The sequence below is a fragment of the Gordionus sp. m RMFG-2023 genome, chromosome 3, assembly GCF_954871325.1.
Source record: "Gordionus sp. m RMFG-2023 chromosome 3, tfGorSpeb1-WG-v2, whole genome shotgun sequence".
NCBI classification, from domain to species: domain Eukaryota; kingdom Metazoa; phylum Nematomorpha; class Gordioida; order Chordodea; family Parachordodidae; genus Gordionus; species Gordionus sp. m RMFG-2023.
In genome coordinates, this window is record NC_088777.1 from 149,124 (window position 1) to 175,995 (window position 26,872).

General features: G+C 28.3%; 1 protein-coding gene and 1 long non-coding RNA gene across 2 annotated transcripts; both read right to left on the reverse strand.

The window, feature by feature from the left end:
• On the reverse strand, positions 1-14,037 carry LOC135927283 (synaptotagmin-B-like). The gene is made up of 9 exons (XM_065463243.1): positions 13,906-14,037; positions 12,567-13,804; positions 4,074-4,249; positions 3,555-3,680; positions 3,145-3,312; positions 1,249-1,422; positions 951-1,068; positions 617-750; positions 1-180 (listed from the first exon to the last, which is right to left on the reverse strand). Exons 1-9 carry the CDS (start codon positions 13,944-13,946, stop codon positions 1-3), a joined length of 2,355 nt encoding a protein of 784 aa, XP_065319315.1. The 5' UTR covers positions 13,947-14,037.
• Positions 14,038-19,687: 5,650 nt separating this feature from the next.
• Positions 19,688-20,374, reverse strand: LOC135927235 (uncharacterized). Its single transcript, XR_010572009.1, has 3 exons — positions 20,177-20,374; positions 19,907-20,034; positions 19,688-19,859 (listed from the first exon to the last, which is right to left on the reverse strand). It is a non-coding gene; the product is annotated as an uncharacterized LOC135927235 (long non-coding RNA).
• Positions 20,375-26,872: the final 6,498 nt, after the last annotated feature.

Consider the following 26,872-nt stretch of genomic DNA (forward strand, 5'->3'; position numbering starts at 1 on the left):
TTAATCATCCATTTCTTGAAGTGTATGCCATAGAGCTATAGGTCTTCTTGGCTGAGCTAACATATCGCTCCAATGTCTGAGTTCGACACCTGTCGCATTACAACCCAATACAACTTTCCCGATAGCTTCAGAACTTCCTATTCTGTCGTAATCGATGACCGTTATTATTAAAGACACTTTCTTTTGGGATAAATTTGGAAAATATTTTTGTAAAAGAATTTTATGGTTATATTTCTATATATATTTTTTAAGCGTCTGTCTCACTTTTCAAAGTTTGAAATGCTCTTCAAAATATAAAATCTTCAAAGATATTGACATTTTTTTTAAGAATGTAATTATTTTACCTACAAAAATTTATTTGTAAAAATTCTTTTTTAATAAGTAAATCTTTTGCGATTTTTAAGCACAAAATCTTCCATAAATCACAAATTATTAACAAATGATTATGATCACTCTGAATTATAAAAATCTCCAAAAAATCTTATAGGATTTTTAAAACACTGTTTCTGATCGACAAACTTGGCCTTGTGCTATTTATACAACCAGATCTGAATGATCATAATTTAAAACCCCTATTAAATTTGAGGAAATGATGATTGACATGAAATGAAATAACTTGGATTTGTTCGAACGGCACTTCAAACGTAAAGGACTCGTTATAATAAGGGTTGAGGGTACATTTTTTGATACTAGTCTTTTTCTTTTTTATCCGCTTTCCGTTCTGCATCAGAGCTATTTTTACGTAAGGATCTGTTGAAGCGTAATATTTTTTTTTAAATGGAGGAAAAATTTTTAGATTATGGTTTTTACATTACACCATCCCAAAAGGTGTATCTTAATAACGTGACTATATTATCATCATTATCAAGGAATTTATAATATTCCCAACTTTTTCCAGAATTATATATTGTTTTTTTTATCTCATAAAAATAAAACGAAATATTTTTAACCTGACAAACCACCCACATCCATTTTTTTGAGATTTTTGGCTTCTAATACAACGATTGTTAATTTTCCAGCAGTCGGAACGTACCTCAATGAAAAGCAAATATCCCCCAAGTGGCTTCCCTACATAATTAATGAAATTTAACGTTTATAATAAATAATATTGTAGTCATCTTTATGTAGTTAATTAAAAGTTGATTGTAAGTGTTTCTAAATAGTTAAATTTTTGTTTTAAAAACTATAAACAAAACCTAAAAACAGAATAATATTTTTCGATACACATTATTAAGGTTAATTATAAACTTTTCCGTCTTCCACTTGTGCCGAAGTTATATCTTTCCAATCTTCAACCACTTGACCAAGATCTATATGCTTCAACGGAAGTCTTACTTCCCCTATTTGATCATGTTTAGAAAATCGATCAAAATCGTAAATAGCGAATATGAGCGTCTTGGCTCCAAGTTCTGAATATGGCATCTTCAATTATATAAAGGTAGGTTAAACATACTAATAATAAGGTATCCTTCACACTTAAGGTGTCAACTCAGGCGTTTAACCAATGGTGGGAAGGGGATTCCCCCACATGGTGAATTTTCCTGTTTTCGTAAATATCATTTCAAGCTCATAATAATTCCACCCCTCTTTCCCCAAAGATAAATATAATATATAATTATAATTAAGAATTTTAAAGAAAAATTAGTAAAAATTAAAAACCTTTTAAAATTACGATTATTATTCAAAATTTTAGAAAAAAAGCAATTTTAACAAAAATAAAAATGAAAACCCAAATATTTTTGTAAAAATCTAATATAGTCAAAGGCCTAATAAGTGTACCTAAAAATCTCCAACAAAATTTATGGGGAAAATCACCTAATAGTTTTTTACCCCCCCCCCCCCCCCATAGTAAAATTCTGGATAGGCAGATTGGTCACTTTATAATGGTATATCTATATACATAGTATGTATAAAAAGAGGAGTCTAGCTTATTAGCTTTCATATATCTTTAGGAGGTAGGATAGACATAGCGGAGGGAGGACGTAGAGCCACCATGGAAATTTGCCTGTTTTCAAAATATCATTTCAAGTTAAAAATATTCTTCCCTACACACATTCAACCCCCCTCCCCTTCCACAAATAATATATGCAAAATATCTCTATAAACAATCATTTAAATATATTAATGAGTAGAAGTTAATTTTTTGAAATAATAACTATATTTCAAAATTTTCAGAAAAAAAGTATTTTAATAAAAAAAATAAGTAATAATCATAATTATTTTGTATAACATAGCCAAAGGCCTTCAATAAGTGCACCTAAAAATCTACAATAAAATTTATGGGAATTAGCTAAATCTGATTACGCCTATGGAGTGAAAGTAGAATTGAAGGATTAAAAAATATTGTGGGGGGGGGGGATTGTTAAAGGGTCAATATAGACTGGTTGCTTCGCCATTTTTTTTCATCATTAAACTGATAACATGATTTAAAAGAATCTATATATCGAGTGGAGCAAAAAAACGCTCTGTTTTGAAATATTTATAACTCTTTTTAAAATTTTTATTCTATGAAAAGATGTGTATGATCAGTACAAGATCTTCATTTCAACATTTTTCAATTTAATAAATAATCGTCTAATTTTGTTAGGAATAACGTTAAAATTTATGATAATTTGAAGAAAACGATCTTTATTGTCTAACACAATTGGAATCCATCTATTGCGTTCTGAGAAACAAATGATTTTGATGGGTTATTTATTACGTTTCAATATTTTAATATAATTTTGATGTATTTTTTTATATAAAAAGGAGTTTATTTAATTCTAAAAAAATTGTGGTTACTAAGTTCGGTATATCTTTTTGATTAAATAGGAAATTTCATAAAATAATAATCGAGTGATACGTTTTATATTTTTTTTACCTTTATTAATTTTACCATATAAAAAAAATTTATTATTTGCTATAAACTTTTGATAACTTATTATATCAGCAACTATTGAAATAAAGAGAGAATTTACCCGTCAAAAAAAAAAAAAAAAACATTTTAGGGTTATAAATATTTCAAAACGGAATTTTTTTTGGCCTTCCTGTGGGGATCATGTAAATTTAAGGAATAATATTACTAAAATAGAATGTTAGTCAATAAAAAATGAAAGCCTTAAATTTTGAAAAATTGTTAATATTTTTTTCGTAAATAAATCTTACTTTAAAAATGAATGTTTCGTCGAAAACGGGGTTCAAAGTTTTTCTATGAACTTTCGTTTCGAATTTCTTCTTTTTATCGGGCATGAGATAAACCTTCACGTATGGATCAGATGTTCCAGATATATCCATCCCCGGTAATTCCTGGGCTTCTATCACCGATACTGCCAACTATAAAAAGATTAAATAGATTTTTAGAAAATAGCTTTTTAGATGGCTTGAACTCTTTTTAAAGAAATTTATCCACTCATAACTCTGGATTATATTGTTTAAATTTCCACGTGGTATATATTTTCCATCTTATTTACAAAATTAGATTAACTTAGGTTTTAACTTTAAATTTTGTATAATAATATAGGATATTTCGAAAAAGTTTAGTAAAGAGTTATATAATTTTTTTAACAATCCAACACCTGATTTTGTTGGAAATCGTAATCTAATTTATATTTCAATCTCCCTAAATGCTTCTCAGATTTGTTTGACTGAGCATCTTCATTGTGTTCCATATTCACTTCTAATTCTTCCATTTCCGGTTGCACCTTAATTTTTTGTTTGTTTGTTAATAATATTATTAATAATATATAGTAAATAATATATATTTCTTTTAATTGGGCCCTAATTTTCGTAGAGTTTAATATAGAGAATATATCTAAAACAAAGATATCTCTTTAGCGCGTTTAGTGCTTGAATCAATAATCCTAACCTGACCTTTATTAATAGTTTTATAGAAATAAACATAGTTACTTTTCATTAAACGAACTTCGTTATTTACCGAAACTCTGTTCAAACACTATTTTTAAAAAGGCTAACTCAATATTTTATCTAGAAAAATATTATGCAAGCCTCAAGATTCTACTCATATATAGCACAAAGGTTTGGACATATTTAGAAATTATATATATAAATGTTGTAAATCAATTTATCGGAAAAACCTTTTCTTTCAAGCCTGTCCCCAAGACCTGGACTTGTTTTAAATCTACGATGCCTTTTAAACCCTTTTTACCTTCTTTCTTCTTTTTCCTCCATAATTTCCTCATAGAATAGTACAAGCAACAAAGCAGGAGCAATATCCCAAGGCAAGCGATTGCTACCAAGGCCCACGGTGGTACTATATAAATAAATTTTAATAATTATACATATACTATAATTTTTAATGGTATAGTTGAAACTTTAGTGTAGCGTTTAGTGAGTGTAAAATTTGAACAAATATAAAATCATGGGTTGATATAATTATGGCAGCTTTATTATCTATATTAATTCGAACTTGCTATGACTAGAATTTCCGTTAAATTATCAGAATTTTTATACATTCCCAAATAAAAGTTATGTTTTCTATGTGTCAGGGCTGTGTAAATGCAAAGGTTTTGCATTAACCATTCATCAAATATGATTCGGTTAATTGATAAATAGTTGGCTTATTGTCGAATTTGGCCAAATATAGTCAAATTCAGATAAATTGTTTTTAAGACAGTGTTAAACTTATAACTGTTAGTTATATTAATTGAGAAATATTACAAATTTATGATTATATCAATAGTCGTAGCTAGCACCTCAAAGAATTCTTTATGGTTTTGGCGAATATTATTTTTCCCCCTTCACTACACCCACTTCAACACTAAATGTTGTATATCATCATAAACAATGATGTAAAAGAAAAATAAGCATAATTAATTTTTTAAAAATAAATATTTCAAATTTCTCTAGGCGAATTCGACTGGGCCGGTCCAGTTTCAATTTTTTACATATGTTAGCCGTTTCTGTCTTGCCCAGTTTTAATTTTTAGATACAAGGCCTAAATCAAAATTTAAGTTGAACAATCCCAAAATAATCAACTATTTATAATCTTGGGTAGTGGTTTTAAAAACACTATATTTTAAGGATTATCACTTCTTAGAAATATCAGAATTTATCAAATATATATAAATTTAGCCCTGTGCCGTTTACTTTTTTTACAAGGCCCAACACAAAATTCCAGACTTTATCTGATTGCCCATGGGCTGGAAATTACAGATCTCTAACCTAGATCCTTGAAGAAGGCTAGGATATTTGTGCTAAGGGAGCTAATGAATATAACATTGTGGTATAGATTGAAGTTTATGAGTAAATCTACGCGTGAAAGAGAGGTTAAACTCAACACTCATTTAAGGAATTTATAATGATATAACGGGAAAGTTTCCACCTGTATTACAAAGTCCAGTCTATTCGGAAGGAATGCCGGATTTTAAGGCAATGTCATTGCAAATGGTAATCTTAGATATCTATCAGTATCGAATGAAATGTAGAGAGACAACCTTTTGAGTTAACTGGAATTTGACATAGTTAACATTAGTATGGTAGGGCCATATCACAGTCAAGTGTGAGTCCTATGGCATGGCTAAGCTCATCGTTTATAAGTAATAAGTAAGATATTTGAAGGGGTGCCTTCAAGGAATTCATAAACATTTCCAAAAGAAGTCAAAAGGTAGAGATTGTTCCACAGGTTGGCTTCTCGATTTAAGAAATGAGAAGGTGTCGCCACCTAAGGATAAATTTCAGTCTCCTTATAATAAGATTGAAGAGTTGTCAAAAAGGATAGATGACCTTCAAATATAGAGATGGTCTGATGGAGTTGAAGAAGATACGGTTGAGTCTTTAACTTACTGATAATTGATTTACATAATAAGCATAAGTTATGAAAACCTGACTAAGAGTAGTATGGGTGATAGCACACCAATTTCATCTGCTTTAGTGGATAGTGTAGCCTGCAGCCAAGACAATTTCCAGAATTTATGATTGAATATGTGCTCTTCAAAATTTTTACCTCATGTCATGTGTTGCAACAACAGGATTTTGAAAAATACCCAATTCTTGAGTTTTGGCTCTCCCTTTTGTTGCACTATTTGCCATTGATGAAAGATGTGGGCCCTTAAACTAGAAGGGAGGATGGTAGAGTTTCTTTTATCTATTGAGCAAAATTTTTTTTGCTAAATATATCATATGTTTGTAATATAAACAAAGAGTACGATAAAAAGCCAGTGAATGGCTGATGAAGGGAAATTGTTAAGCAAAGATGTTAGATTCTTGAAATAAGATCTTACTATTTGAAGCCCTGCACCTTTGGATATAAGAGATAAATGCGAGGGTTAGCTGCAATGAAAAATGACTATAGGTCGGCGCAATATCTATAGATGCATCATAGAGTATATTGAAACCGATATTATGTTTATAGATGAAGGCTCTAAAATAGTGGTCAGGTAGTCTTGGTTTTGAGAGCCATTAATAAAATAGGTATAACTGGGAATGATACATTTATGAATTGGTGACAAGAAGGATGACTTTAGCTATTTGAATTAACTTGTTGCATTGCATTGTAAGATTGATATGTACTTTTGATTAGGTTATAATAAATGGTTAGTTTTTAATTTTTTTTAATAAGATATTAAAATTTATATGGTCCGATATGTGTTGAGACTAAGTGATAATCATTAAAAAAACGAAATTCGTCTATTTCAAAATGGGATTAGTAAATAGGCATACGAATAAAATAGGTAATAAGCAAATAATGAGTTATTTCTCACTACTATCATTTCAAAACAGTTTTTTAATTTAATTTCTTACTTATTTTGTCTGCTAAGATGCAAACCAATATGAAATATTTAGATTATTGATGAAAAAAAATTACCCCTTATCCCTATCCTGCTAGTCCAACTCAAGGACATTGAATAATATAAATTTATTGATTCTTATTCTTTACATAAATTTATTGATTCTATTATAAATAAATTATACATATCTATATTGTTTTTTTATATATATATTTATATTATTTTCCATAAACATTAAATTTAGTTATTTTAATACTAAACATAATTTTATTGTTTCTATTATATAAATTAGATTAGATAAAAATATTGTTCATCTTCATATAAATTTATTGATTTTATTATTAATAAATTACATGTAAATATTGTTTTGCTCTTCAGTTCAAATTTCATATAATATTGTTTTATTCTTATCTAACAGTTTACAAGGCTAATAATTAAATTTGTTAATATATATTATATATTAGATTTTATCCAATTTAAAAGTCTTTACGATGCCTAATCCTTCAGTTGATCTACTATCCCTTATCAAATCCTTTACACATGAGCAAGTCATTTCCGGTTATACAACCCCATTCCATTTTCGCATAAGTAGAGGAGACTGGGGTTAGGTAAACCCCGAGGCTTGGCAAACCACTTATTTCTTATTTTAAAAATATACCAGAAGGTTAAAATTTTATCCTAATTTAGCTCATTAGTTTATATTTATAGAAAAAATCTTTTGAAATAATAAATTATTAAAAAATAAAATTTTAATGAAAAATTAAAATGATTTTTACATGAAAGAATTTTAATTTTTATTAAAATATATGATTCATTTTCATATAAATTAAACTTTATAGCAAAGTTTTAACACCTTTTTATAATTTTTAAAAGTTTTATGAGTATTTATTATATCTAGATATTATTTTAATCATGATTAGTTAGAGCTAGCGCATCTTGCAAAACCAAACACATCAACCCATTTAATGGTTTTTTTTAGTATTTAATACATATTTGATATGGTGCGAAAATACAAATCCAATAAAATTACAAAGTGTATTAATGATTATTTATAAGCATACAAAAATTTGAAGAATCAATATTATAATGTAATTAGGAGGCTTATAAGAAAATTGTAAATCAACAAGGAACACTAATTTATATACATTATCTATCTTATTTTTAAGATAGATATCACAATTATTTCATGTAATTTTTAAACCATATAATCAAATTTTAGTAATATTTAATAATAGAGATTATGTAAATAAAAATCTAAATGGTAATGATAAAGAGATTAAAATATTTTTATATATTGTTTTTAAATGTTATTTATAAATTTTAAGTTCTTATATTTTAATGTATGATGGATTAAAATTATGATGAAGTATAATATTATTGTATAAGTATTTAAGTTATAATTAATATAATCTAATATCTTTTACGTATTCTTAGATTAAACTTTATTAGAAGGTGAAATATTTGCAAGAAAGGAATAGTAAAAAAAATTATTGACAAAGATATTGCATTTGTTGATTATATAAATACTCATAAAAGAAAGTGGTACCAATGCATGCCAAGGATGGGCATATGGTGTGCAAACTTCGTTAAATGTTTTATAAATTCAAAATGTTTATTATAACCAAAATTAAGTGTTAATTTTTATATATAATTAGCTACAATTTATAAATATTATGATTGAGCAACAAAATTATTTAATACCTATCATTAATAAATAAAAATGCATTTCAATTTATTTTAGCATAAAAACAATCCAATGGTTTAGGTTGTACCCTGAAGTGGTTTGCCTAACCCCGCTATTGGGGCTAGATGAACAAAATTTTTGCATAAGAAAATTTATTTACACAAATGATATAATTATCATGATAAACTAATAATTAATAAATATTTCATAATGCAACAGAAGTTCTTTCAGATAGAAAATTCAATCATTGAATTAAAGAAATTTCTATAGCAAAATTTATGTAAAATTTCTAAAGGAATTAAATTATAATTTAACTTGAAAAAACTCTATATAGTTTAAATGTTAAATTAAGAATTATGGCATCGAGAAATATTTTTAATATAAATGAAATAAATTAAAAGGTGTAATTAAATAATATCACTGTTAAAAAAAAAGTCTCCAATATAATTGAAAGAAAATTAACCCAATTAAAATATTGTATCATATAATGAAAGCGGATATATTATTGGCTAAAAAAATAATCCAATGATCTGGAAGGAAAACAAAACCAACAAAAAAGTAATCCAATTATTACAATAATAAATATTTATAATATGCAGTGTCTACATGAACGGGGGGGGGGGGTAGGAACAGTTTGCATCCTAATATCTATAAAGGGGTAGGTGGTAGGGGGTAGATGGTAGAGGGTAGGGGGTAGGCATTTTGGGGGGTAGGCTATAATAATCTAGAAAATTTTTCATTACATTTTTAAATTATCTATGGATAACATTTTGGTATTTTTAGGGGGGTAGATATATATTTTTGAGGGGAGGTTTGCATCCAGTGAATATACTGTCATGTAGACGCTGATAATATGAGTCAGATTGCATAAGGAGAGCCTTTACCTCAGAAGTGGGGGGAGGGAGAGGTGGGTTAGAACTGGCCATATGCTTAAAAATTTATTTTCTTTGTAGAACTCAGATCTCAACCTGAAACCGCATTCGAACTCGATTTGATCAGGCTGTATTGGCCAGGGGGGGGGAGAATTAATTTTTAACTTTAGGTTATATAGTATCCCAGATAAAATAAAATGAACATTAAAAAGATTGGAAAATTAGAGGAAGGAGATTATCTATTAGACTATGATATATGCGGTCTTACAATTCCTTAAATTATTTTTAAAGCTTAATCCATAGGAAAATTTAATTTCTTTTTATACCCCAGCCCCCCCCCCTTACCCCAAATCTCCATTTTAATTAATAATTTTTGAAAATAAATATATATTATTGTGTAATATAATTTGCTAAAAACGTTATAATATATTATTATAACCATTTTTAGAGATAATATTGGATGATAATAATAATTATTTTTAAACGTATTTTTTATAATTATAAATTTAATGAGAGATATTCATCATTTGCCAATTTTTTTTTGTTAAATAATTTCAATTATAATTTCCATTTGTAAATAAACAAAATGGTAAAAATTTGGTTTTATTTTCATTAATTATGGCTTGTGAAATATAATGTAATGACGTTTATAAAAAAAAAACCAATATGATGTTTTTTTATTATAAAAACATTTCATTTCCGAAATGAAATATATTTTTAAATTTACTTACGTCAATCGTTTTTCCAATAAGATTTGGATAATATTTTATATGTTTTGTTTATTAACACTTTCAGAGTTTACTCATCAATTAAAAAAAGGAAGTGTTTTTATATAAATAGATTAAATTATAAGAGAGAGGGGGGGGAAGAGAGAAGAAAAATCCATTTGTAAAAGAAAAAAAATACAATATTTCCTTGGAAATAGAAAAATTCTCAATTAAATTTCTCAATTTTCTCTGAAAAAAAAAAACCCAAATAAAAAACGTATATAGAAATTTTTCGTTTTCTAATATTTTATTTTAAACTAAAATCGGTAAGTGGTTATTTATTTTAAAGTTACAGGTTTAAAAATTTGAAATAAAAAACATTTTATAAACATTATTTTTTTTCGATTGTGGTAAAATGGAGGGGAGGCATTTCCCTCAAACCTGCCTTCCAATTCATCCCAAGGCCAAAAAAGAATGTACTAATTACGAATTTATTTTTCCAACATTTAATAAGTTATAAGGGGGATTTTTTCTTATAAAAAGTTTTTTTACTGAATTACTAAATAGACCTAAAAAGTAGGAAGTAATTATGATTTTAAAGATACACTTATTTAATTTTTTAAAATAAAGATGGTGCGAAATTTTACGATTGTTATGATTGAGCCGATTTAACAATGTAGGCAAGAAATGTCATACTTTATATCCTGCACTACTGTCAAATGTGAAATTTTATGTTATGAATTTGATCAAGGTATATAATCCAGCTAAAAGTAAATAATTTGTCAAATTTAATGTTCTTGAATATTAGTGGACCTTCGATAGCGGAGTGAATTTCATATCCATATATCCTAACACTCTAAAGGAATTATGGCTAGGAAATCGCTCCAAAAAAAATACAGCCCAAAAGAAACAAAAAAATTTAAAGATTTATAGAAAATTATTCAATTCAAAAACTATAGCTCTATCCCCCCCCCACCCGACCCCCTGCCAAATTTTTAAGCAATACACCCACTGATATACGCAATAATTTTTCAGAAGTGAGATAAAGATTTATTTATTAGTATATGATAATGATAGCTCAGGTTATTTCACTTGAGAAAAATATTTTTAAAAAAAGTAGCTATAAGATTTTATGTTAAACAGGATTTCAAAAATAGAACATTTCCTCTTATTAATTGTAGAATATGAAAGCTAAAAATGTGTAAAATACAAGTTTTCTGAGTAAATTAACTGTGAACATTCGAAGAAATAAGAAGGCCATCTTATTAATGGAAGACATCATCAACAAGATAGCGATTTTCTGAATTTCTGGAAAAGAAAGAGGAGCGATCTTTAACAACTTTTAATGGTGGCTCGAAAAATTCTCATTAACTTGCTCACTTGGCAAAAGAGTTTTTTCTCTGCTGAATTGATGTTCAATTCAAGGAAATCATCATTAGGTCAGGCAAATTTGATCAAAATAATTTCTCCAAATATTCTGAAGATCATCAGCAAGCGCGTGACCATGCCCCCCCCAACGCAAATTTGTCTGTCCTCGTAAATATCATTTTTAGCTAATAAAAAATTTCTCCTTATATGCCCCCCACCCTACTCTCCATCAAAAATCTTTATTAATAAATCACTACAACTATAAAGAATGCTTTCAAAGAAAAATTAGTAAAAGTTGATAATTTTTAAAACAACGACTCTAATTCAAAATATTTAGAAGAAAACAATCATATACTATATTAAAAAAAAATGAAAACCCTTAATTATTTATAATTTATATAAGAATATAATATAGCCAAAGGCTTGTAATGGACCTAAAGACATCCAATAAAATTACCCATTTAATAATGTTCCCCCCCCCCCACACACTCACTTAGCAAATTCCTGGATACGTCTATGCATCAGGTTATATATTTTTACAAAAATCAGTTCCACTATAGCAACAAATGGTGATTCAAAGTAAAAAATTGTGGTTGATTTGCTAAGGCTTTTAATTATGGCAAGGAATATGAATATCTACTCTAAAGGCAAATTATGTCTGTTTTATTAACACGATAGTCCTAGATGGCTAGATGATTAGAATTATCCTTCTCATATAATTTTTTCCTTCTTCTAATGTTCAATATTTTTTTTTAAAATTTTATGTTCATTTAAATTTGGATTAATATTGTATAATAATATTATAGTAGTTATATTAACTGTATCCTTCCTTACATAATAATATTTTTATGATAAGGAATTATATATATAATTTTATATCGTTCATTAGATTTCTTTCTTTATCTAATTGAAAATCAATAAAAAATATCTTTTCTTCTCATCTACAATTTAAATTCAAAGTTCATTGCAAGTCTACTTTTAAATTACATTTTTTTAATCCCTATTTGTCCTCTCTGTCACTAATTAAAAATTATTTACTGCGCCTTTTTTTTCATTTATTCAATTTTTTGTTTTTTATGCATCTTAGATCTTTAAGTCATTCATTTTTATTTTATTTTAAACGCCAGGGCTCATTTAACTAAATTATCATATGCTCAAGTCCTCAACCTTTAATTCTAAGTTAAATTAGAAATATATTAGATGTTTTTACGTGGAATCTTTTTCGTAACGTTTAGTAGCTTTTTGGTGATATCTTCTCTTGATATATGTTTTTTGGGGTGATTTTGTGGGACTGGTTCCTGAGTTATGTCAGGACCCTGTCTCTCCTGTACTTCGATGGGCGTAATCATCTTAGTTTTTCCACTTTTAACAGTTTTGCTTCTGTGTTTTTTATATAATTCGTCGGGTGAGACTCTGGTGATCAATATCTCTTCCTCTATTAATACGGGTCTTTCTGTGCTTAATTTCTTATTGAATTCTACATTTTCGTTATTATTACGACCATATTTTACTCCTTCATTTGTTCCGACTTCCCCCGTTTCCTCTTGTTCCTCGTCGTTCCCATCTTCATCTTCAATGCTTATTTTGTCCTTTTTAAGGCCTACATTTTCGTCCATACTATTAGCTGTTTTAGAATCACTCTCTTTAGCATTAGCTTTCACTGCGGGATGGGTCAGTTCGTCAATAGAAAATTTAACGTTGGTTGCCAAGGTTGAGATTCCAAGCGCTACATCAGTAATATTTTCATTGAGAACGAGAGGTTTTTTCTTTCGTATTTTCTTTCTTCTCCTAACCACCACGGTAGATATTAGCAGATTTTGAGTCGGAGTCGTGGTTATCTTTTTGCGCCTTAAAACTTTAACCCTATGATGCGTTTTAGAGGTGGGAGTTGTGGAAATGATAGGACTATTAGGGTGAGTAGTTTTAATGTTGTCATCGTAATATGACTCGATCGTGAAATATTTTTGGCCGGAGTTACGAATAGAGGCCCAATAAGGTTGAGGTCCATCATCTCTAAGATGATAATTCTTTATCAAAGGCCCCGATCTATGATAATAGTTGTAGTTTCTGTTAGCAGGAATCAAGTAAGATCTATGATGGTCTGAATTAGAAATAAATGATCTCATTCCTTTCGCATGATACAATTTTGATTCATCCTGCTTTTTATTGCCTGATTTGCGATGATCCTTAGTTAATTTCCGAGTGTAACTGTCTCGAGTTTCCGATGGGTACATGTACATGTCAAGCAAAGAACTAGAAGGTCTACCGTCTGTCTCGAGTAAATTTTCGCTCAGTAGCAGAGATGTGTCTGGTTCTGATATTACCCCTTCTTTGTCGATAGAATTGTCTTTTCCCATTCCCTCTGCCAGCTCTTCTTCGAAGTGATTAGAGCTTAAGAGCCCTTGTTCTCGTGATTCCTCCGGTACTTTATAAATCTTTCCACGTTTCCTTTTATGTGATAGGAGAGATTTTTTGTCCATAATATTTTATAAATAATTTTTAATTTTAATTGAATATTTTATTTCCAAAATTCAGAATGATATTCATACTTATTTTCTTGCCGACTTTGGATCAATATTATTTGATGCATAAAAATGACTTCATTCGGATTTATGAAATAAAAAAAGGAAGAAAGATATTATTTATCAAAATGGTTTTTTAAATGAAAAATTATTTGAAATAACAAAATGACATAATAAGTTTTTTTTTTAGAAATAAACTCTGATAATGATAATTTTCTAACCAGATCGATAAATATTTATAAATATAGCTCTTATATACGTGGTAAATAATTATTATATAGTAAAAGTAACGTCACTATTTTAGAAACCCCTCGCAATCAATATTAAAAAAATTCCATGTTTAGATATATACGTCATATTGGGTTGTTTTGGATTGGATGTTTGTCTGACGCAGGGAGCTATTTTTGCCCAGATTAATTAGAGATAAAATTAGACAAGTTCTGCAATTTTTTTTATTTATTTTGTATTAAAATTGTGAATTATTTTTATAATTATTGATTATTTTTTTTATCATTTGGAAATTCACCATAAAAATTTAGTATTTTTTATCATTAAAAATTCACTATAAAAATTAGTATTTTTTATATATCTCTTTAAGGTTTGTTATGGTGTTATGAATATATTTTGCCAATAAATTTTACAAGAATTAAATTAATTAATATTGATTATCATTTGTTAGTTATTTGTGATAAAACATGTGATAGTGAATATGTTTGTCGTCCTCAGTGAGTCCTTGATGTAATATTTTCAATCAAAATTACCCCTTATTTTTAATTTTTACTGAGACCCAATTTGTGTGACTCACCTTTTATCATCATTGAGAAATCATGGATTGTTGAATTTCAAGTCAAAACTTATCTAAACAATATCATTCAGTTACTTAAAGCAACAAAATTATTATAGCCAAGTCAATAACTTACTTTTACTGTATAATCGTCCTGATTCACTGAAGTAAAGGATAATTATAAATAATAATTAAATCCTCCTTCACTAATACCCTCCAAAATAAAAAGTAAAGAATAAAATTATTAAAATTTATTATCTGAAAAATATTTCCCCCAGAAAGAAAAATGTTTTTTTTTAAAAAAAAAATAATCAAATTTAAGAGCAGAATGGGATTAATTCACTCAGGACAAAAAAGCTGACTAGAGGGTAGTATGTTAATAACCCCTATAATGCAAATTTGTCTCTATTTATTAAACTATATTATTAAAGCAACCATTCTTAAAAAAATTGGCTTTAAACTTGTTTTTTTTACCTATGTTAATAACCCCTATAATGCAAATTTGTTTTTCTTTATTAAACTATGAATATTAAGGCAACCACTTTAAAAAATTTTATTGGATACTAATATTGAATGCAGACTCCACTCATTAAAATTAAGGATACTTTTCTCTTTAAACAGTATTTTTTTATTCCAAAATAATCTAGAATAATTATTTAAATCTTTATTATAACTAGTTGACATAAAAATAACACATTAGTTAATTACGAAAAAATAACTTATCATCTTTATATGATAATTTCCCAAATTATTTATAATCTTTATATATAAAAATTTCCCAAATTTAAAATTCTGTTTATCAAATATAATGTCTCATTTACATAAAACTCTCTTGTAGAACCTTTGTTTAGTTGAGGGAACTTTTTTTTTGGTTGAAAAACTATTACACCTTTAGACATAAATTTTGATAATAGTTATTGTTAAAGTCAAATTAAAATTTATTTAGTTCAAATTTTTAGGAAAAATAAATATAATATTAAATTTTTTAATAATTTGTAATGTATCCAAATATATAATTATTTTGGCAAGGTTTTTAATATAAGTAAACATTTTTTATATATAATTATTGAATATAAAACTAAATATTTATAATACATGTTTATGATATTATTTTTGGAATCATATTCATTAATTTAGGATTATATAATAAAAATTAGTAGTAAATTAGAAATGTGTCCCAATACATAATAATTGTATATAAGTTGTAATAAATAATCTGCAGCACATTTATTTATTTTCTGCTTCTCCTCAATGATGGCAAATTTATAAGATCATATTTATAGTTTTTTACGTTAAACTCGTTATCAAAAATTCGATGGGCAGATTGGACATGCTTTGGTGGGGCAATGTTTATAATATTTGTTAATTGTGAGCTGAGTAGTCTAAGCGTATCTTAAGCATAGGATATTCATTCAAGGGATCCCCTTCATAGAAAGTATAAAGCTTATATAATTTCTCTTTATTATGTTTAGAGCCAATCTCTGAAGGTAGTAACCCATGTTGGGATCCTTGGCTTATGTTAAATATCGCATAATCAACATACACCAATTGGTAAACAACGACCAATTAAAAAAAATGTAATAAGGCCTTAACAGAGAATAAAGTAATAGGGTATCACCATTTCGCAGTGGAGCCTAAGACCCGTGACATAGGTAATCGTTGTTTAGTAGTTAATCAAGATTTCTCGATAGGAAATCTTCGAGAAATTTGTAACCGCTAGCTGCCAAGATGAGTAGAGAATGGTCTTCCAGAGATCGCCTGCAGAAGCAAGAGGCCAGGATGTTTTATGAATGTAGTGTATGATGGGCTCGCATGACAGGCGAGAATTTTTTTTAACTTATTCATTTTCTAATATATTATGCTCATTATACAATATATATGCATTAAACATATATATATATTAAAACAAAAATATGAAAATATATTTTTTAAAAAAAGACCATGACTAATAAAAACACTTTATAAACGATGTAGGATTGCCCGTGAGATCGGTAGTTTTTCTTCCTATCTCCTACGGGTTGGATAGTGATTCGTGTTCAAAGTTTCCGAGGTTTTAGGAAAAAATTACTTTAAAAAACAATTCACAATTATCTTAAAATTCAGTTTTAAATATTGATTAAATTATTGGGGTTTTTCTTATAAAATAATATATAATATAAGAAGTTATTAATAATATTCAAAAATTTTTTTGAAAGTATACCTTAAAATGACAATCTAAATATATAATATAAAAATGAAAAAAAAAATATCAGTATTTAAAAATAAATCTCTTTTCATCTTCAAAATCCAATTTATTCAACTTTCGTTATATTTCGCGAAATGTTTTTTTTGTGAAGGGAAATGACTATATATTATAGTTTATTGTAAAATTCGTATAAATATTAGAAATCGATATTAATCAAGAATCATTATATAAGTGCATAAAAGAAAACAATTAATGGTTTTGTCAAAATTCATATTTTTTTTAAAAAAAGTGATGATTTGTTGAAAAACAATTACAATTTTAGCTGAGTTATTCACATATTTACTGTCTTTAGAGGAGGACTTAATAGCTTAAGATAGAGGTCGCTGAAAAATTTTCGGATAGTTCCCTAACCTATTGATTGTCTAATATTTGCTATAAATCGATACATATTTACTATATATATGAAATGTATTTATTCCCAAGTAAATTATAAAAGCAATTACTAAGACCATTTGATTATTTTAAAAATTAAATCAATTTTTTTTTTAAACTTTATAAATTGCAGTCTCTACTATTATGGTTATCGAACATGATAGACGTCCTTTCTGGTATACACTTACTTACGTAATAATATAGGTTCATGTTTGTTAAATTAGATTCGTTTTTTGGATATACTATGATGATATTTTTAAATTATACCATACATTTTGTTACTCATTTTAAAAATAAATAAAATTCTCTCTGCGTCAAAGGAAGATTTAATTATTCCCTTTTCCCCCATATAATTACATGATTATTTAAAAATCGTAAAATTTATATCTTATAAAAATCTTAAAAAAAAATTCATTTATATTAATGAATTCGATTTGTTCTATTTTCACAAAAAAATGCATAAGAATAAAACTATATAATTATATAATATATTATAACTTAGTTAAAATTAATTCCTTTCTATATGCATATGTTTCAGGTTGCTTTCCCATCCCCCTCATTTCATAAATTGTACTTGTAATTAAACCTTTTTGCTTGAACTCACGTTTTATAAATTTCAAATTTCTATCATAATTTTTATGTCACTTTTTTTCCTATACGTTGATAATATTAAGTTCGTCATTTTTAAAAATTTACAGGTAATCAGCTTATTATATATTTTTATGTAGTATTAATACATTGAATCTCTCAATTTTATATCATCTACACTGGAAGATTTTTGAATTTTAAATTAATTTTGCCTAAAATTTATTTCAGCGTGTCTAGACTACCTAAACGATATATTTCAGACAATTTTTGACATATATATTTGTGCATATTTTAGTTTATAATGCTGGTCATCAAGGCATTGAAAGAATGAAGCAATGGGCTAGGGAATATATATGGTGGCCGGGTATGAATGAGGAAATTGAATATATTACAAAAAAATGTGTGCCTTGCAATACTTTTTCCAACATGCCACATAAAGAAGTAGGTAATCTTCGGCCAAAAACAAGTCGACCGTGGGAACGAATACAAGTCGATTTTTTTGATTTAAATAAAAGATGGTATTTTTTAGTAGTAGACTCATATTGACAATGGATTGAAAATGAGGAAGTACATGGTTTAACTACTAATATTGCAATTAAAAAATTACAAAATTTATGGGCAAAATTCGGGATTCCCGAAGTCATTGTTTCTGATGGCGGTCCAGCTTTCATTAGCGAGAATTTTAAACAATTTTGTGCTAACACACAATTTTGGCACCACCATATCATCCTAGTTCTCATGGACAAGCTGAAAGGATGGTGGCCATTGTTAAAAATTGGTTAAAGAAAGCCAAATATGAAAGGGGTGAAGTGTGGATTGCACAATTATATTATAATAATTCCAAAAACAGTGGAGGTTTTACTCCAACTGAAGAATTTTTGGGAAGAAGGACGAAAGTATTATTGGATCTTATAAAACCAAGATGTGATATAGAGGTTTTATCAAAGAAAATCAATAGTACATTATATCATATGGGTCAAATGGTATGGGCTATATGTTATAATAATAAGGATAAATTATGGGAAAGAGGGATAGTAGTAGAAAATTTAGGAAAAAAATTAAATCGTATAAAATTTGAAAATGGGACGGAGGGTATTCGTCACCATGATCAAACAAAAATTAGAGTAGAATTATACATAGAGCTAGGAGGGTGAGGAGATATATATATTTATTTTTGCATTTTTTTAAAGATTTGATGGCAAACGTATCATACATTCATTTTAAGTCACATATCATGAAAAATGTGGTATTACCAATTAATTATTATCCATTGTAGATAAAGTGGGAGGATAAATGGAGGCAACAAATGAATGGAAACACAAGGATAACGTGGGAGAAACTGATGGAGGATGAAAAGGAAGAAGAATGTATTTTGTCGAATCGATTTGATATAAAGCGGATGTGACAATGTTTTCGTTGTAGAAAGTTAAACATTTAAAAATTCAGGGTCAAGGGTAAAAGATTTAGGAATGGAAGGAAAAGAATACAAAGGATTTAAACAGTAGTAGCTTCTAAATAAATTCTATGAAAAATTTTTTTTTTTTTTGAAATCGGGCTGGGCCTGACAATATTTGTGGTAACTTTATATCTTCAAATTAAATTTTATATAATTATGAATGAGACAGATTTTAGCGGGGTACGTATTAGCCATTTTTAAGGAGAGATTATTTTACAGAAAAAGAAAAATTCAACCAAATTTATAAGAACATTTATAAGCAACTAGTTTGTCTAGGACCACACGTGACAATGTGATGGCAAATTTAGTTTATTTGACAATTTATTTTCATTTTATGTATGGCTTTACTATATATAATATTTTACAAAATACCAAAATTTTTATGTTAGATAATTCTTACTCATGCTGTAATATATTTCGGGAGAAATCAGATTTCTTTGAAATTTAAAAAAAAAAACCATCAAATAATTAATTAAAAATTGTATAATAAAGTAAAAATTGTATTCTGATCAAAATTTCGAGTCCCAATCAAACTCCTATTAACTAATATTTGAAAATAAAAAATCTTGACAAATTAGGTAACTGTCTAAGTTGGGAATCTTGGTCCCAGCTAATTTCAGAAGCAGGAAATTTTCCTCCTCCCACCCACTTTGATATACTTATGATATGACGTTAATACTGGTAATATGGCAGGATGGATTGATTGTATTTCTTGATTAGTCACATTGCCGATAATATAAAAATATATTAATAAATAATTATAATTAACATATTAATATTTAGGTAATTCAAAAATTTTTACGAAAAAGAAATAATTATCATTACATGGAATTATAAATTATTTAGCACTTACTTACTAAATTACGCATCATTCTTTGAATGAGTAGGCGTGAATGTTTTATTATACAAAAAATATATGTCGTAGTACTATATAATATTTAATATATCTCTATTTTCGTTATTCTTTTAAAATTCATAAATATTTTTTTTTTATATTTTATTGCGAATATTTTAGATTATTTAAAAATCTTCAAAATATAGTTTTGAGGCATTTTACTATTTTTACAAGAATAAAAGTACTGCATTGTTATATTATGCATTTGTTTTATAAAGATTTTTTTTTTACTTACTTTAACTTTATTTATAAAAATAATAAATATATATAATTACAATAAAATATAAGTTTTTTGTTGTACATAACGGAATTTAAGAAAAATATATAATTTAACAATTCTAGAAATTTTAAGAAACAACCAACTTCATAATACAAAATATAATAATGGAAATATAATTAGTGCAAATGATTATATGAGGAAGAAGGGGGGATTTTAAATAATTTAGGGAAGAAGAAGAAAATCTAGATTATCGGGCTCCTCGGGGAATGAACCTATGAAGCATGTGAAATTAGATTTTATAATCTGAATTCCTATGCGTTGACGTAAGTAGACGCCTTCTTTTGGGTCTCCTGATTTTGTTCTTAAGGTTCTGCCAATCTTTTTAATTAGGCTAGAAGCCTGACTTTCAAGAGATGTTAAGGTTGTCGTGACAACTGGTACGAAATTATACTCATCTGGAATATCCAGATATTTATTTGTTTTAAAATCTTTGGTGTATTTTAAAATGTCTTTATTGATGTTGGAGGGTGAGAGGGAGTCAACGCAGGAGAAATCCCGTGCTAGAAATTGGCCATTCTCCCAAGGAATTTATGTAATTCCATTGGGTCGTCTCCCATCCGTAAAGAGACCTGAGGGTTCTAAAGTGGCAGGAAAGCCTGCTGCTGACTGTAAAGCTCGTTTTACGAGAGCATTACACCTGTTATGCCGGATTAAGCGTCCACTGCTAAAGATGCATTGGAGGCAATGACGACCAGTTTGACTTACTGGCCTTTTGCACTTGGCGCACTTATATGAAACTGAGGTTGTTACATTTAATCGAATGACTATGCAAAACTGAATTCTTGATTTGAAAGTTCGAGATCAAGATTTTTAGAGGGGAAGGCATCCAAGTATTCATATGCTGAACCTTGGTTGAGGGAAGTTAATAGGGCATGATCGTGTCGAAAAGAGGTAATCAACGGACCTTGCAATCATCGGATTATCCCAATCCTTTGGTTTATGGGATGCTGGTGTAAACATTCATCTCCAACTGAGGCTTTCCATATGACATAAGCTTCGTCAAGCAGTGCATCTGGCAAGGTCAGGTGATCAGTTATTATTTTGGAGCTTGCTATCTGGAAGAGATGAAACCACTAATTGATAAGGCTATGGGTGATCGTAACCCTAAGCCTCCTGTATTGCAGGGGAGAGTGGATTGATGCCACGAATTGGAGTTAAATTTGAGGTTAGTTATTTTTTCCATGATATTTTTAATTATGGATTCATATGCTCTTAAGGGTTTGGGATGTTTAAAAACAGCAGTTGACCGTAGAGCATATAGGATCTTTGGTATATTGAAGAAATTTTTTATTAAGAATAAAGATTTATGCGTGGGAAGTTGCATAAGTTTTGAAGTAGCCTGGAAAAAGGCTTCAACTGCTAAGCAACCCCCAACTGGTGAGCCAAAATGTGTTAGTTCATCGGCCATAACCTCTTTAAAGGCGTGACAGTTAGGAGATTGAGAGGTGAGCTGACAGAACTCTGTTTTGTCGACGTTTAAGAGAAGGCCTATGTCTGGCCCATCCTTTTGCAAAATTTCTAGGGATTTGTCTACCTCTTCTGGGCTTCCGCTTATAATCCCGTCATCTATGTACCAGATATGAAGATCTAACAGGCAACTGCTTTTAATTTTTTTAACTAGATTGTCTATTCTTAGACAAAATAATATCGACCCTAGGGGATCACCCTGTTGAATTCCTTCTGAAGAAGAAAGCCTATATTCACCATATTGTAAGATGGAGGTATTCGCATAGCAGCCTAAAATGTAGCTGGAGTAGCATGGGAAGCTATTGATAAAGGATTTTAGGAAGACAGATCGTTTTATTGTGTTGTATGCATTGTTAAAGTCAATTTTAATTAGGTGTTTATTTAGAGGATTATTTTGAAGATAGATTCGGGCTATATGAGCGGCAGACTCGCAGCCGCCTTTGACACCAACCCCTAGTTGAGTTGAAGTGAGAATTGTAGAGACTTTCCCATTGATTCGAGCCGAAATTAATTTTGATACTAATCTCGTAAAGAGGGTGCCTATGGCAATTAGGCGTAAGTCTTTATTGGGTTTTGTAAGAGCTATTAGTTTTGCTCCAAACATAATTGGCTGGGCGAAGATAGGAACGTCATCAAGTAAGATCCTGTTACAAAGGAGGTTTTACTGTTGAGTAGGATAGTTTGAGAATTTATAAGATGGATTGTTAGGTATTGAAGATATATCGGTCCCATGCCTTCAAAACCATGTGCAGAATCTTTTTGAAAGGTTGAGATTGCTTTCCTCACTTCCTCTGGTGTAAATTCTAATGGATAAGATGTGGGATTTACACCAGGTAATTCAGTTGTAGATACCTGTTGTGTGGGGTGCTTCATAGCCAATCGGGTATAAGTTTGAAAATTAATGGGGGCTTGTCTGATAAAGAGGCCAGACGGAGTGCCCCTTTTATATCTAAATTATCGATTTTCTTTCCCACTAAATTTACTTTTATCTTAAAAGGATTTATGGATAACTTAGGTGTGGAAGTTATGTCCATTGAAATGTTGTCTAGATAATTTAACCTGTTCTTAATTTGTTGAGTGAGGGACTACTTGCTTTTGTCAGTTGGAACCTGAAAGGCATGGAAGCCAAATAAGAGAAACTCTTTCCAGTGCTGTAGGGAGTTAAAATTGGTTAGAAGGTTATTAATAGTTTTACTATATGATTTAGCATCAAGAAGCCTGGCTCCCCGTGAGGATTCTTGAGATAATATGAGATTTAGGTAAATTTGTAAATTCATCGGAGAAGGAGGGTATTGGTAACTCATTGGAAGTACACATTAACAGATAAATTATTAATTATGGTGAGAGCTGGGTGAAGGGGATGTTAATGTTAAATGCAAAGAGAAAATGGAGGGGGGGGGATATGATCTGTTAAAGGTGACTGATGTGATAAATGGCACCAGTTACCACTTTTACTGTGCTTCCTTAGGGTTCCGTTTTTGTTGATTAAGGTATGTAGCCCACAGTTTGGACATTTTTTTCTAATTGGGATATGTGTAGAATGGGGCATTAGGGGGAGGGGCAAGGTGGGAAAGGGATTTAAAATTTTTGTGTTATTGTTTTTCTTAGAGGAGGGGGAATAAGATGGATATATATAAAAAAAAATTTAAAAATAAGATGAAAAAAAAGGACTCGAAATAAAATTGTTGTGAAAATTATCGTTAAATTTATTTTATTTTAATTCAATGGATGTTAAGAGGATGTTATTTAAATAAATAAACAATAAACAATTAGCAATTAACATTGACGCAAATGGGCCATTAGTAAGTAAAAATGGTGGATAATTATATACCTCCTAATTTGTATAGATTTTCTAAGCCCGTGAATATTTGACTTGAAATTAAATGGCGAATCAAAAAAAAACAGGTAATACCCCCTTTTGGCCTTTTTATTTACTAGATTTGTTTTATTATTAAATAACCTATCCATTATTTGAGAAAATAATTAAGCAGAACACGACTTAAACCTTAAGTTAAACTAAGATTTAGTTTATCTAGAGATAAAATTAATTTAAATGTTGACAGTTTGAAAACCAAGCATAAATAAAAGACATAACCGCACACATATGAAGAATCTACACCTAAAAATTTAAAGAAAGATTTGCAGTCATTTATTGAACTTTATATACATACTAACACCGATTAATTCCTGACTGTAGTAAAAAACGTAACATAAACACGAGAATGCTAATGTTTTTTTACTTTTGCCAATTACTCTACTACCAGGATTAGTGGTTTAAGGGACTTGTCAGTTTAACGAATTATTATAATCAGAAATATTTGGAAATTTAAATATATAATTAAAGAAGATCCATATTTATTTATAATTATATTTATCTATCCATTAAAAAAAATATAAAGATTATAAATAATAATTATCCAGCTTCATATATTCTTCATTCCCACAGGTCCATTCTTTGTTCCTCCCAGCTGACATCTTCTGCAATTAATCCAATATCTTCACCCCAAATATCCAACAAAGGACTTTTTATTGACAATCAACCATGTGATGATCACGTTTCTTTTCCATCCCCCAGGAAAACTCAAAGCCCCTGTCAGGAAATAACTGACATTTTCTGTATTAAATTAAATTTATTTCGTCTTTTTTTTAACAGCTACAACAATAATGACATTTTATATTATTTGGGATAAAAAATATTATATATCCCTCGGTTATTCAATTTTTTTTTATTCCAGTGTTTTTGAGATCAAAATGGGAATGTTTAACACCTTGAAATTGGGTGGCATTGAAATATGAACAGTTTAAACATAATGCAATTGACATTATGCTTCTAATAATTCAGAAAGTTTTAAGATCATATATCATGTTTAAATATATTTTTAGAAGGTATTGGGGATATTCATATTCAAAGGGCTAATAGATAATCGCGCCAAAAATTATGTATTAAATAAATTATATACGAAAATGCAGTAGAATTAGGAAAAATATTAAATTTATACATTTTTTGAAATTCAGAATATCATATTTTGTTATTTTATATGAATCATCATATATACATATATAGGTGGGTAGGAAGGCAAATGTCTATAACTTCCTCATCTTTAGGGCAAATTGTTTTAAATTAAGTCAAAAGATATATTTAGTATAGAACTCCATATTCATCTATCAAAAACATTATTTAGCCCATTCTCGCCATCTTTTGTTTAAAATGGTTTTTGCTTTGAGACGGTAAATTGTACTTTTTCAAATTTTATGAAATTTATATGAGACATACCACGATGTCAAAGCTTTCTGTTTATTTGGATAATTTACTAGAGCTTTTTATGCTAAATCACTACACCAGGGGCTAAACGGCAAGGGATTAAATGACAAATAAAAGAGTATTCAATTGCATAGGAAAAAAATATATAAAAATTGTAAAAACGGTGAAAATAAAAACAAATTAAAAAAAAGATTGGAATTGTGTATTGGCGGTAAAAGTTACGAGCATAGAAAACGCGAAGATTTGATAAAGCGACATAGTATGATTCATTTTATATGTGTGCCCATATTGTGAAGATTTAATTTTATAATATTTAAAATTTGTAAATAATATGTTTATAACAATAAAAATTGAAAATTTTGTGTTTTGTTTGTTAAACTTCTATATTTGCCATCTTATGCCTTGCCATCAAAGTTAACCCAGGGTCGTCGGTAAATAGTAAAAAGCACAACGTTTACTTAAACCTCAGTGCCTACTATAAAAGGTAGATGCTAGAGTTATTTTATTTTGTAGTCTAATGATATATTTAGTTTTCATCTTCTAATATAAAATTAAAATTCTTTCGCAAATATGCAACACCTACCGGATAGCCCCAGTCTCCCATACAAGCCCGGTCTACCCGATTAGTCTTGGTCTCACCTACTTTATATTGATTATATTTTGACAAATTGAATAGATTAGACTCTATACATACACATTATCATATCATAGTAAATAGATTTTATATAAATTATTTAATGCATCATTTATTTTCTCATTTTTGTTTTAAACATATACACAATTTTGTAATATACACCACTTAAATAATAATGGATATAAAAGAGAGTCAAACTTTACAATGAAGTTGGATAATTCTATACGATGATACAATATAAAATTGTATTATATTTCGATTTAACCTTGGAATAATTTCAAAAATTTAATTTAAAAAAAAAACACAACGATTAAGCGATATAGACAAACAAAAATAATAATTAATGACCTGTTTAAATAACTTGAACATATTAATTATTAAATTATTAGAGATACCTTTGAAAAATGGGCATTCAATTTTATGCATTTAAATTAAAATTATTATTTTTATATAATTATCCCAATAGATATTTTTTTAAAATAATAAGATCCTTTATAAAATATTAATTTATTGAATCCAAATGGTTAGTGACAGACGAATTATGTCATTTCACGGTTATTACCAGGAAAACAAAAATTGAATTATGAGAGAATTTTATATATATATGTGGAGCTATGCCCTTATAACCTGAGCTTTCCGCTTTTGCTAGGTTTCGACTAGGTCCATCCGGTGGTCACCTTTTATTTATATACTTATTTTTATCTAAAATATATTGAAAAGATCTAAAAATATCAATTGAAAGTGGTTATTTTTGTTAAATTTTGAATGAAGACGAATCAATAAATAAAATTTTAAAATCTGGAAAAAAAAAAGAACTTACTGATCTAAAAAAATAACAACTTACTGATCTAAAAAAATAACAACTATCAATATTTCTATTCGTAACTCTGAAAGGTAAATAATTACAACACAATATTTTAAAAGGAGATTTTATAGTAGAATTTGGGGAAGATTAGAAAAGAATTTTTAGATTTTATGGAAGTTTGATCATTGTCGGTATATTTCTTATTT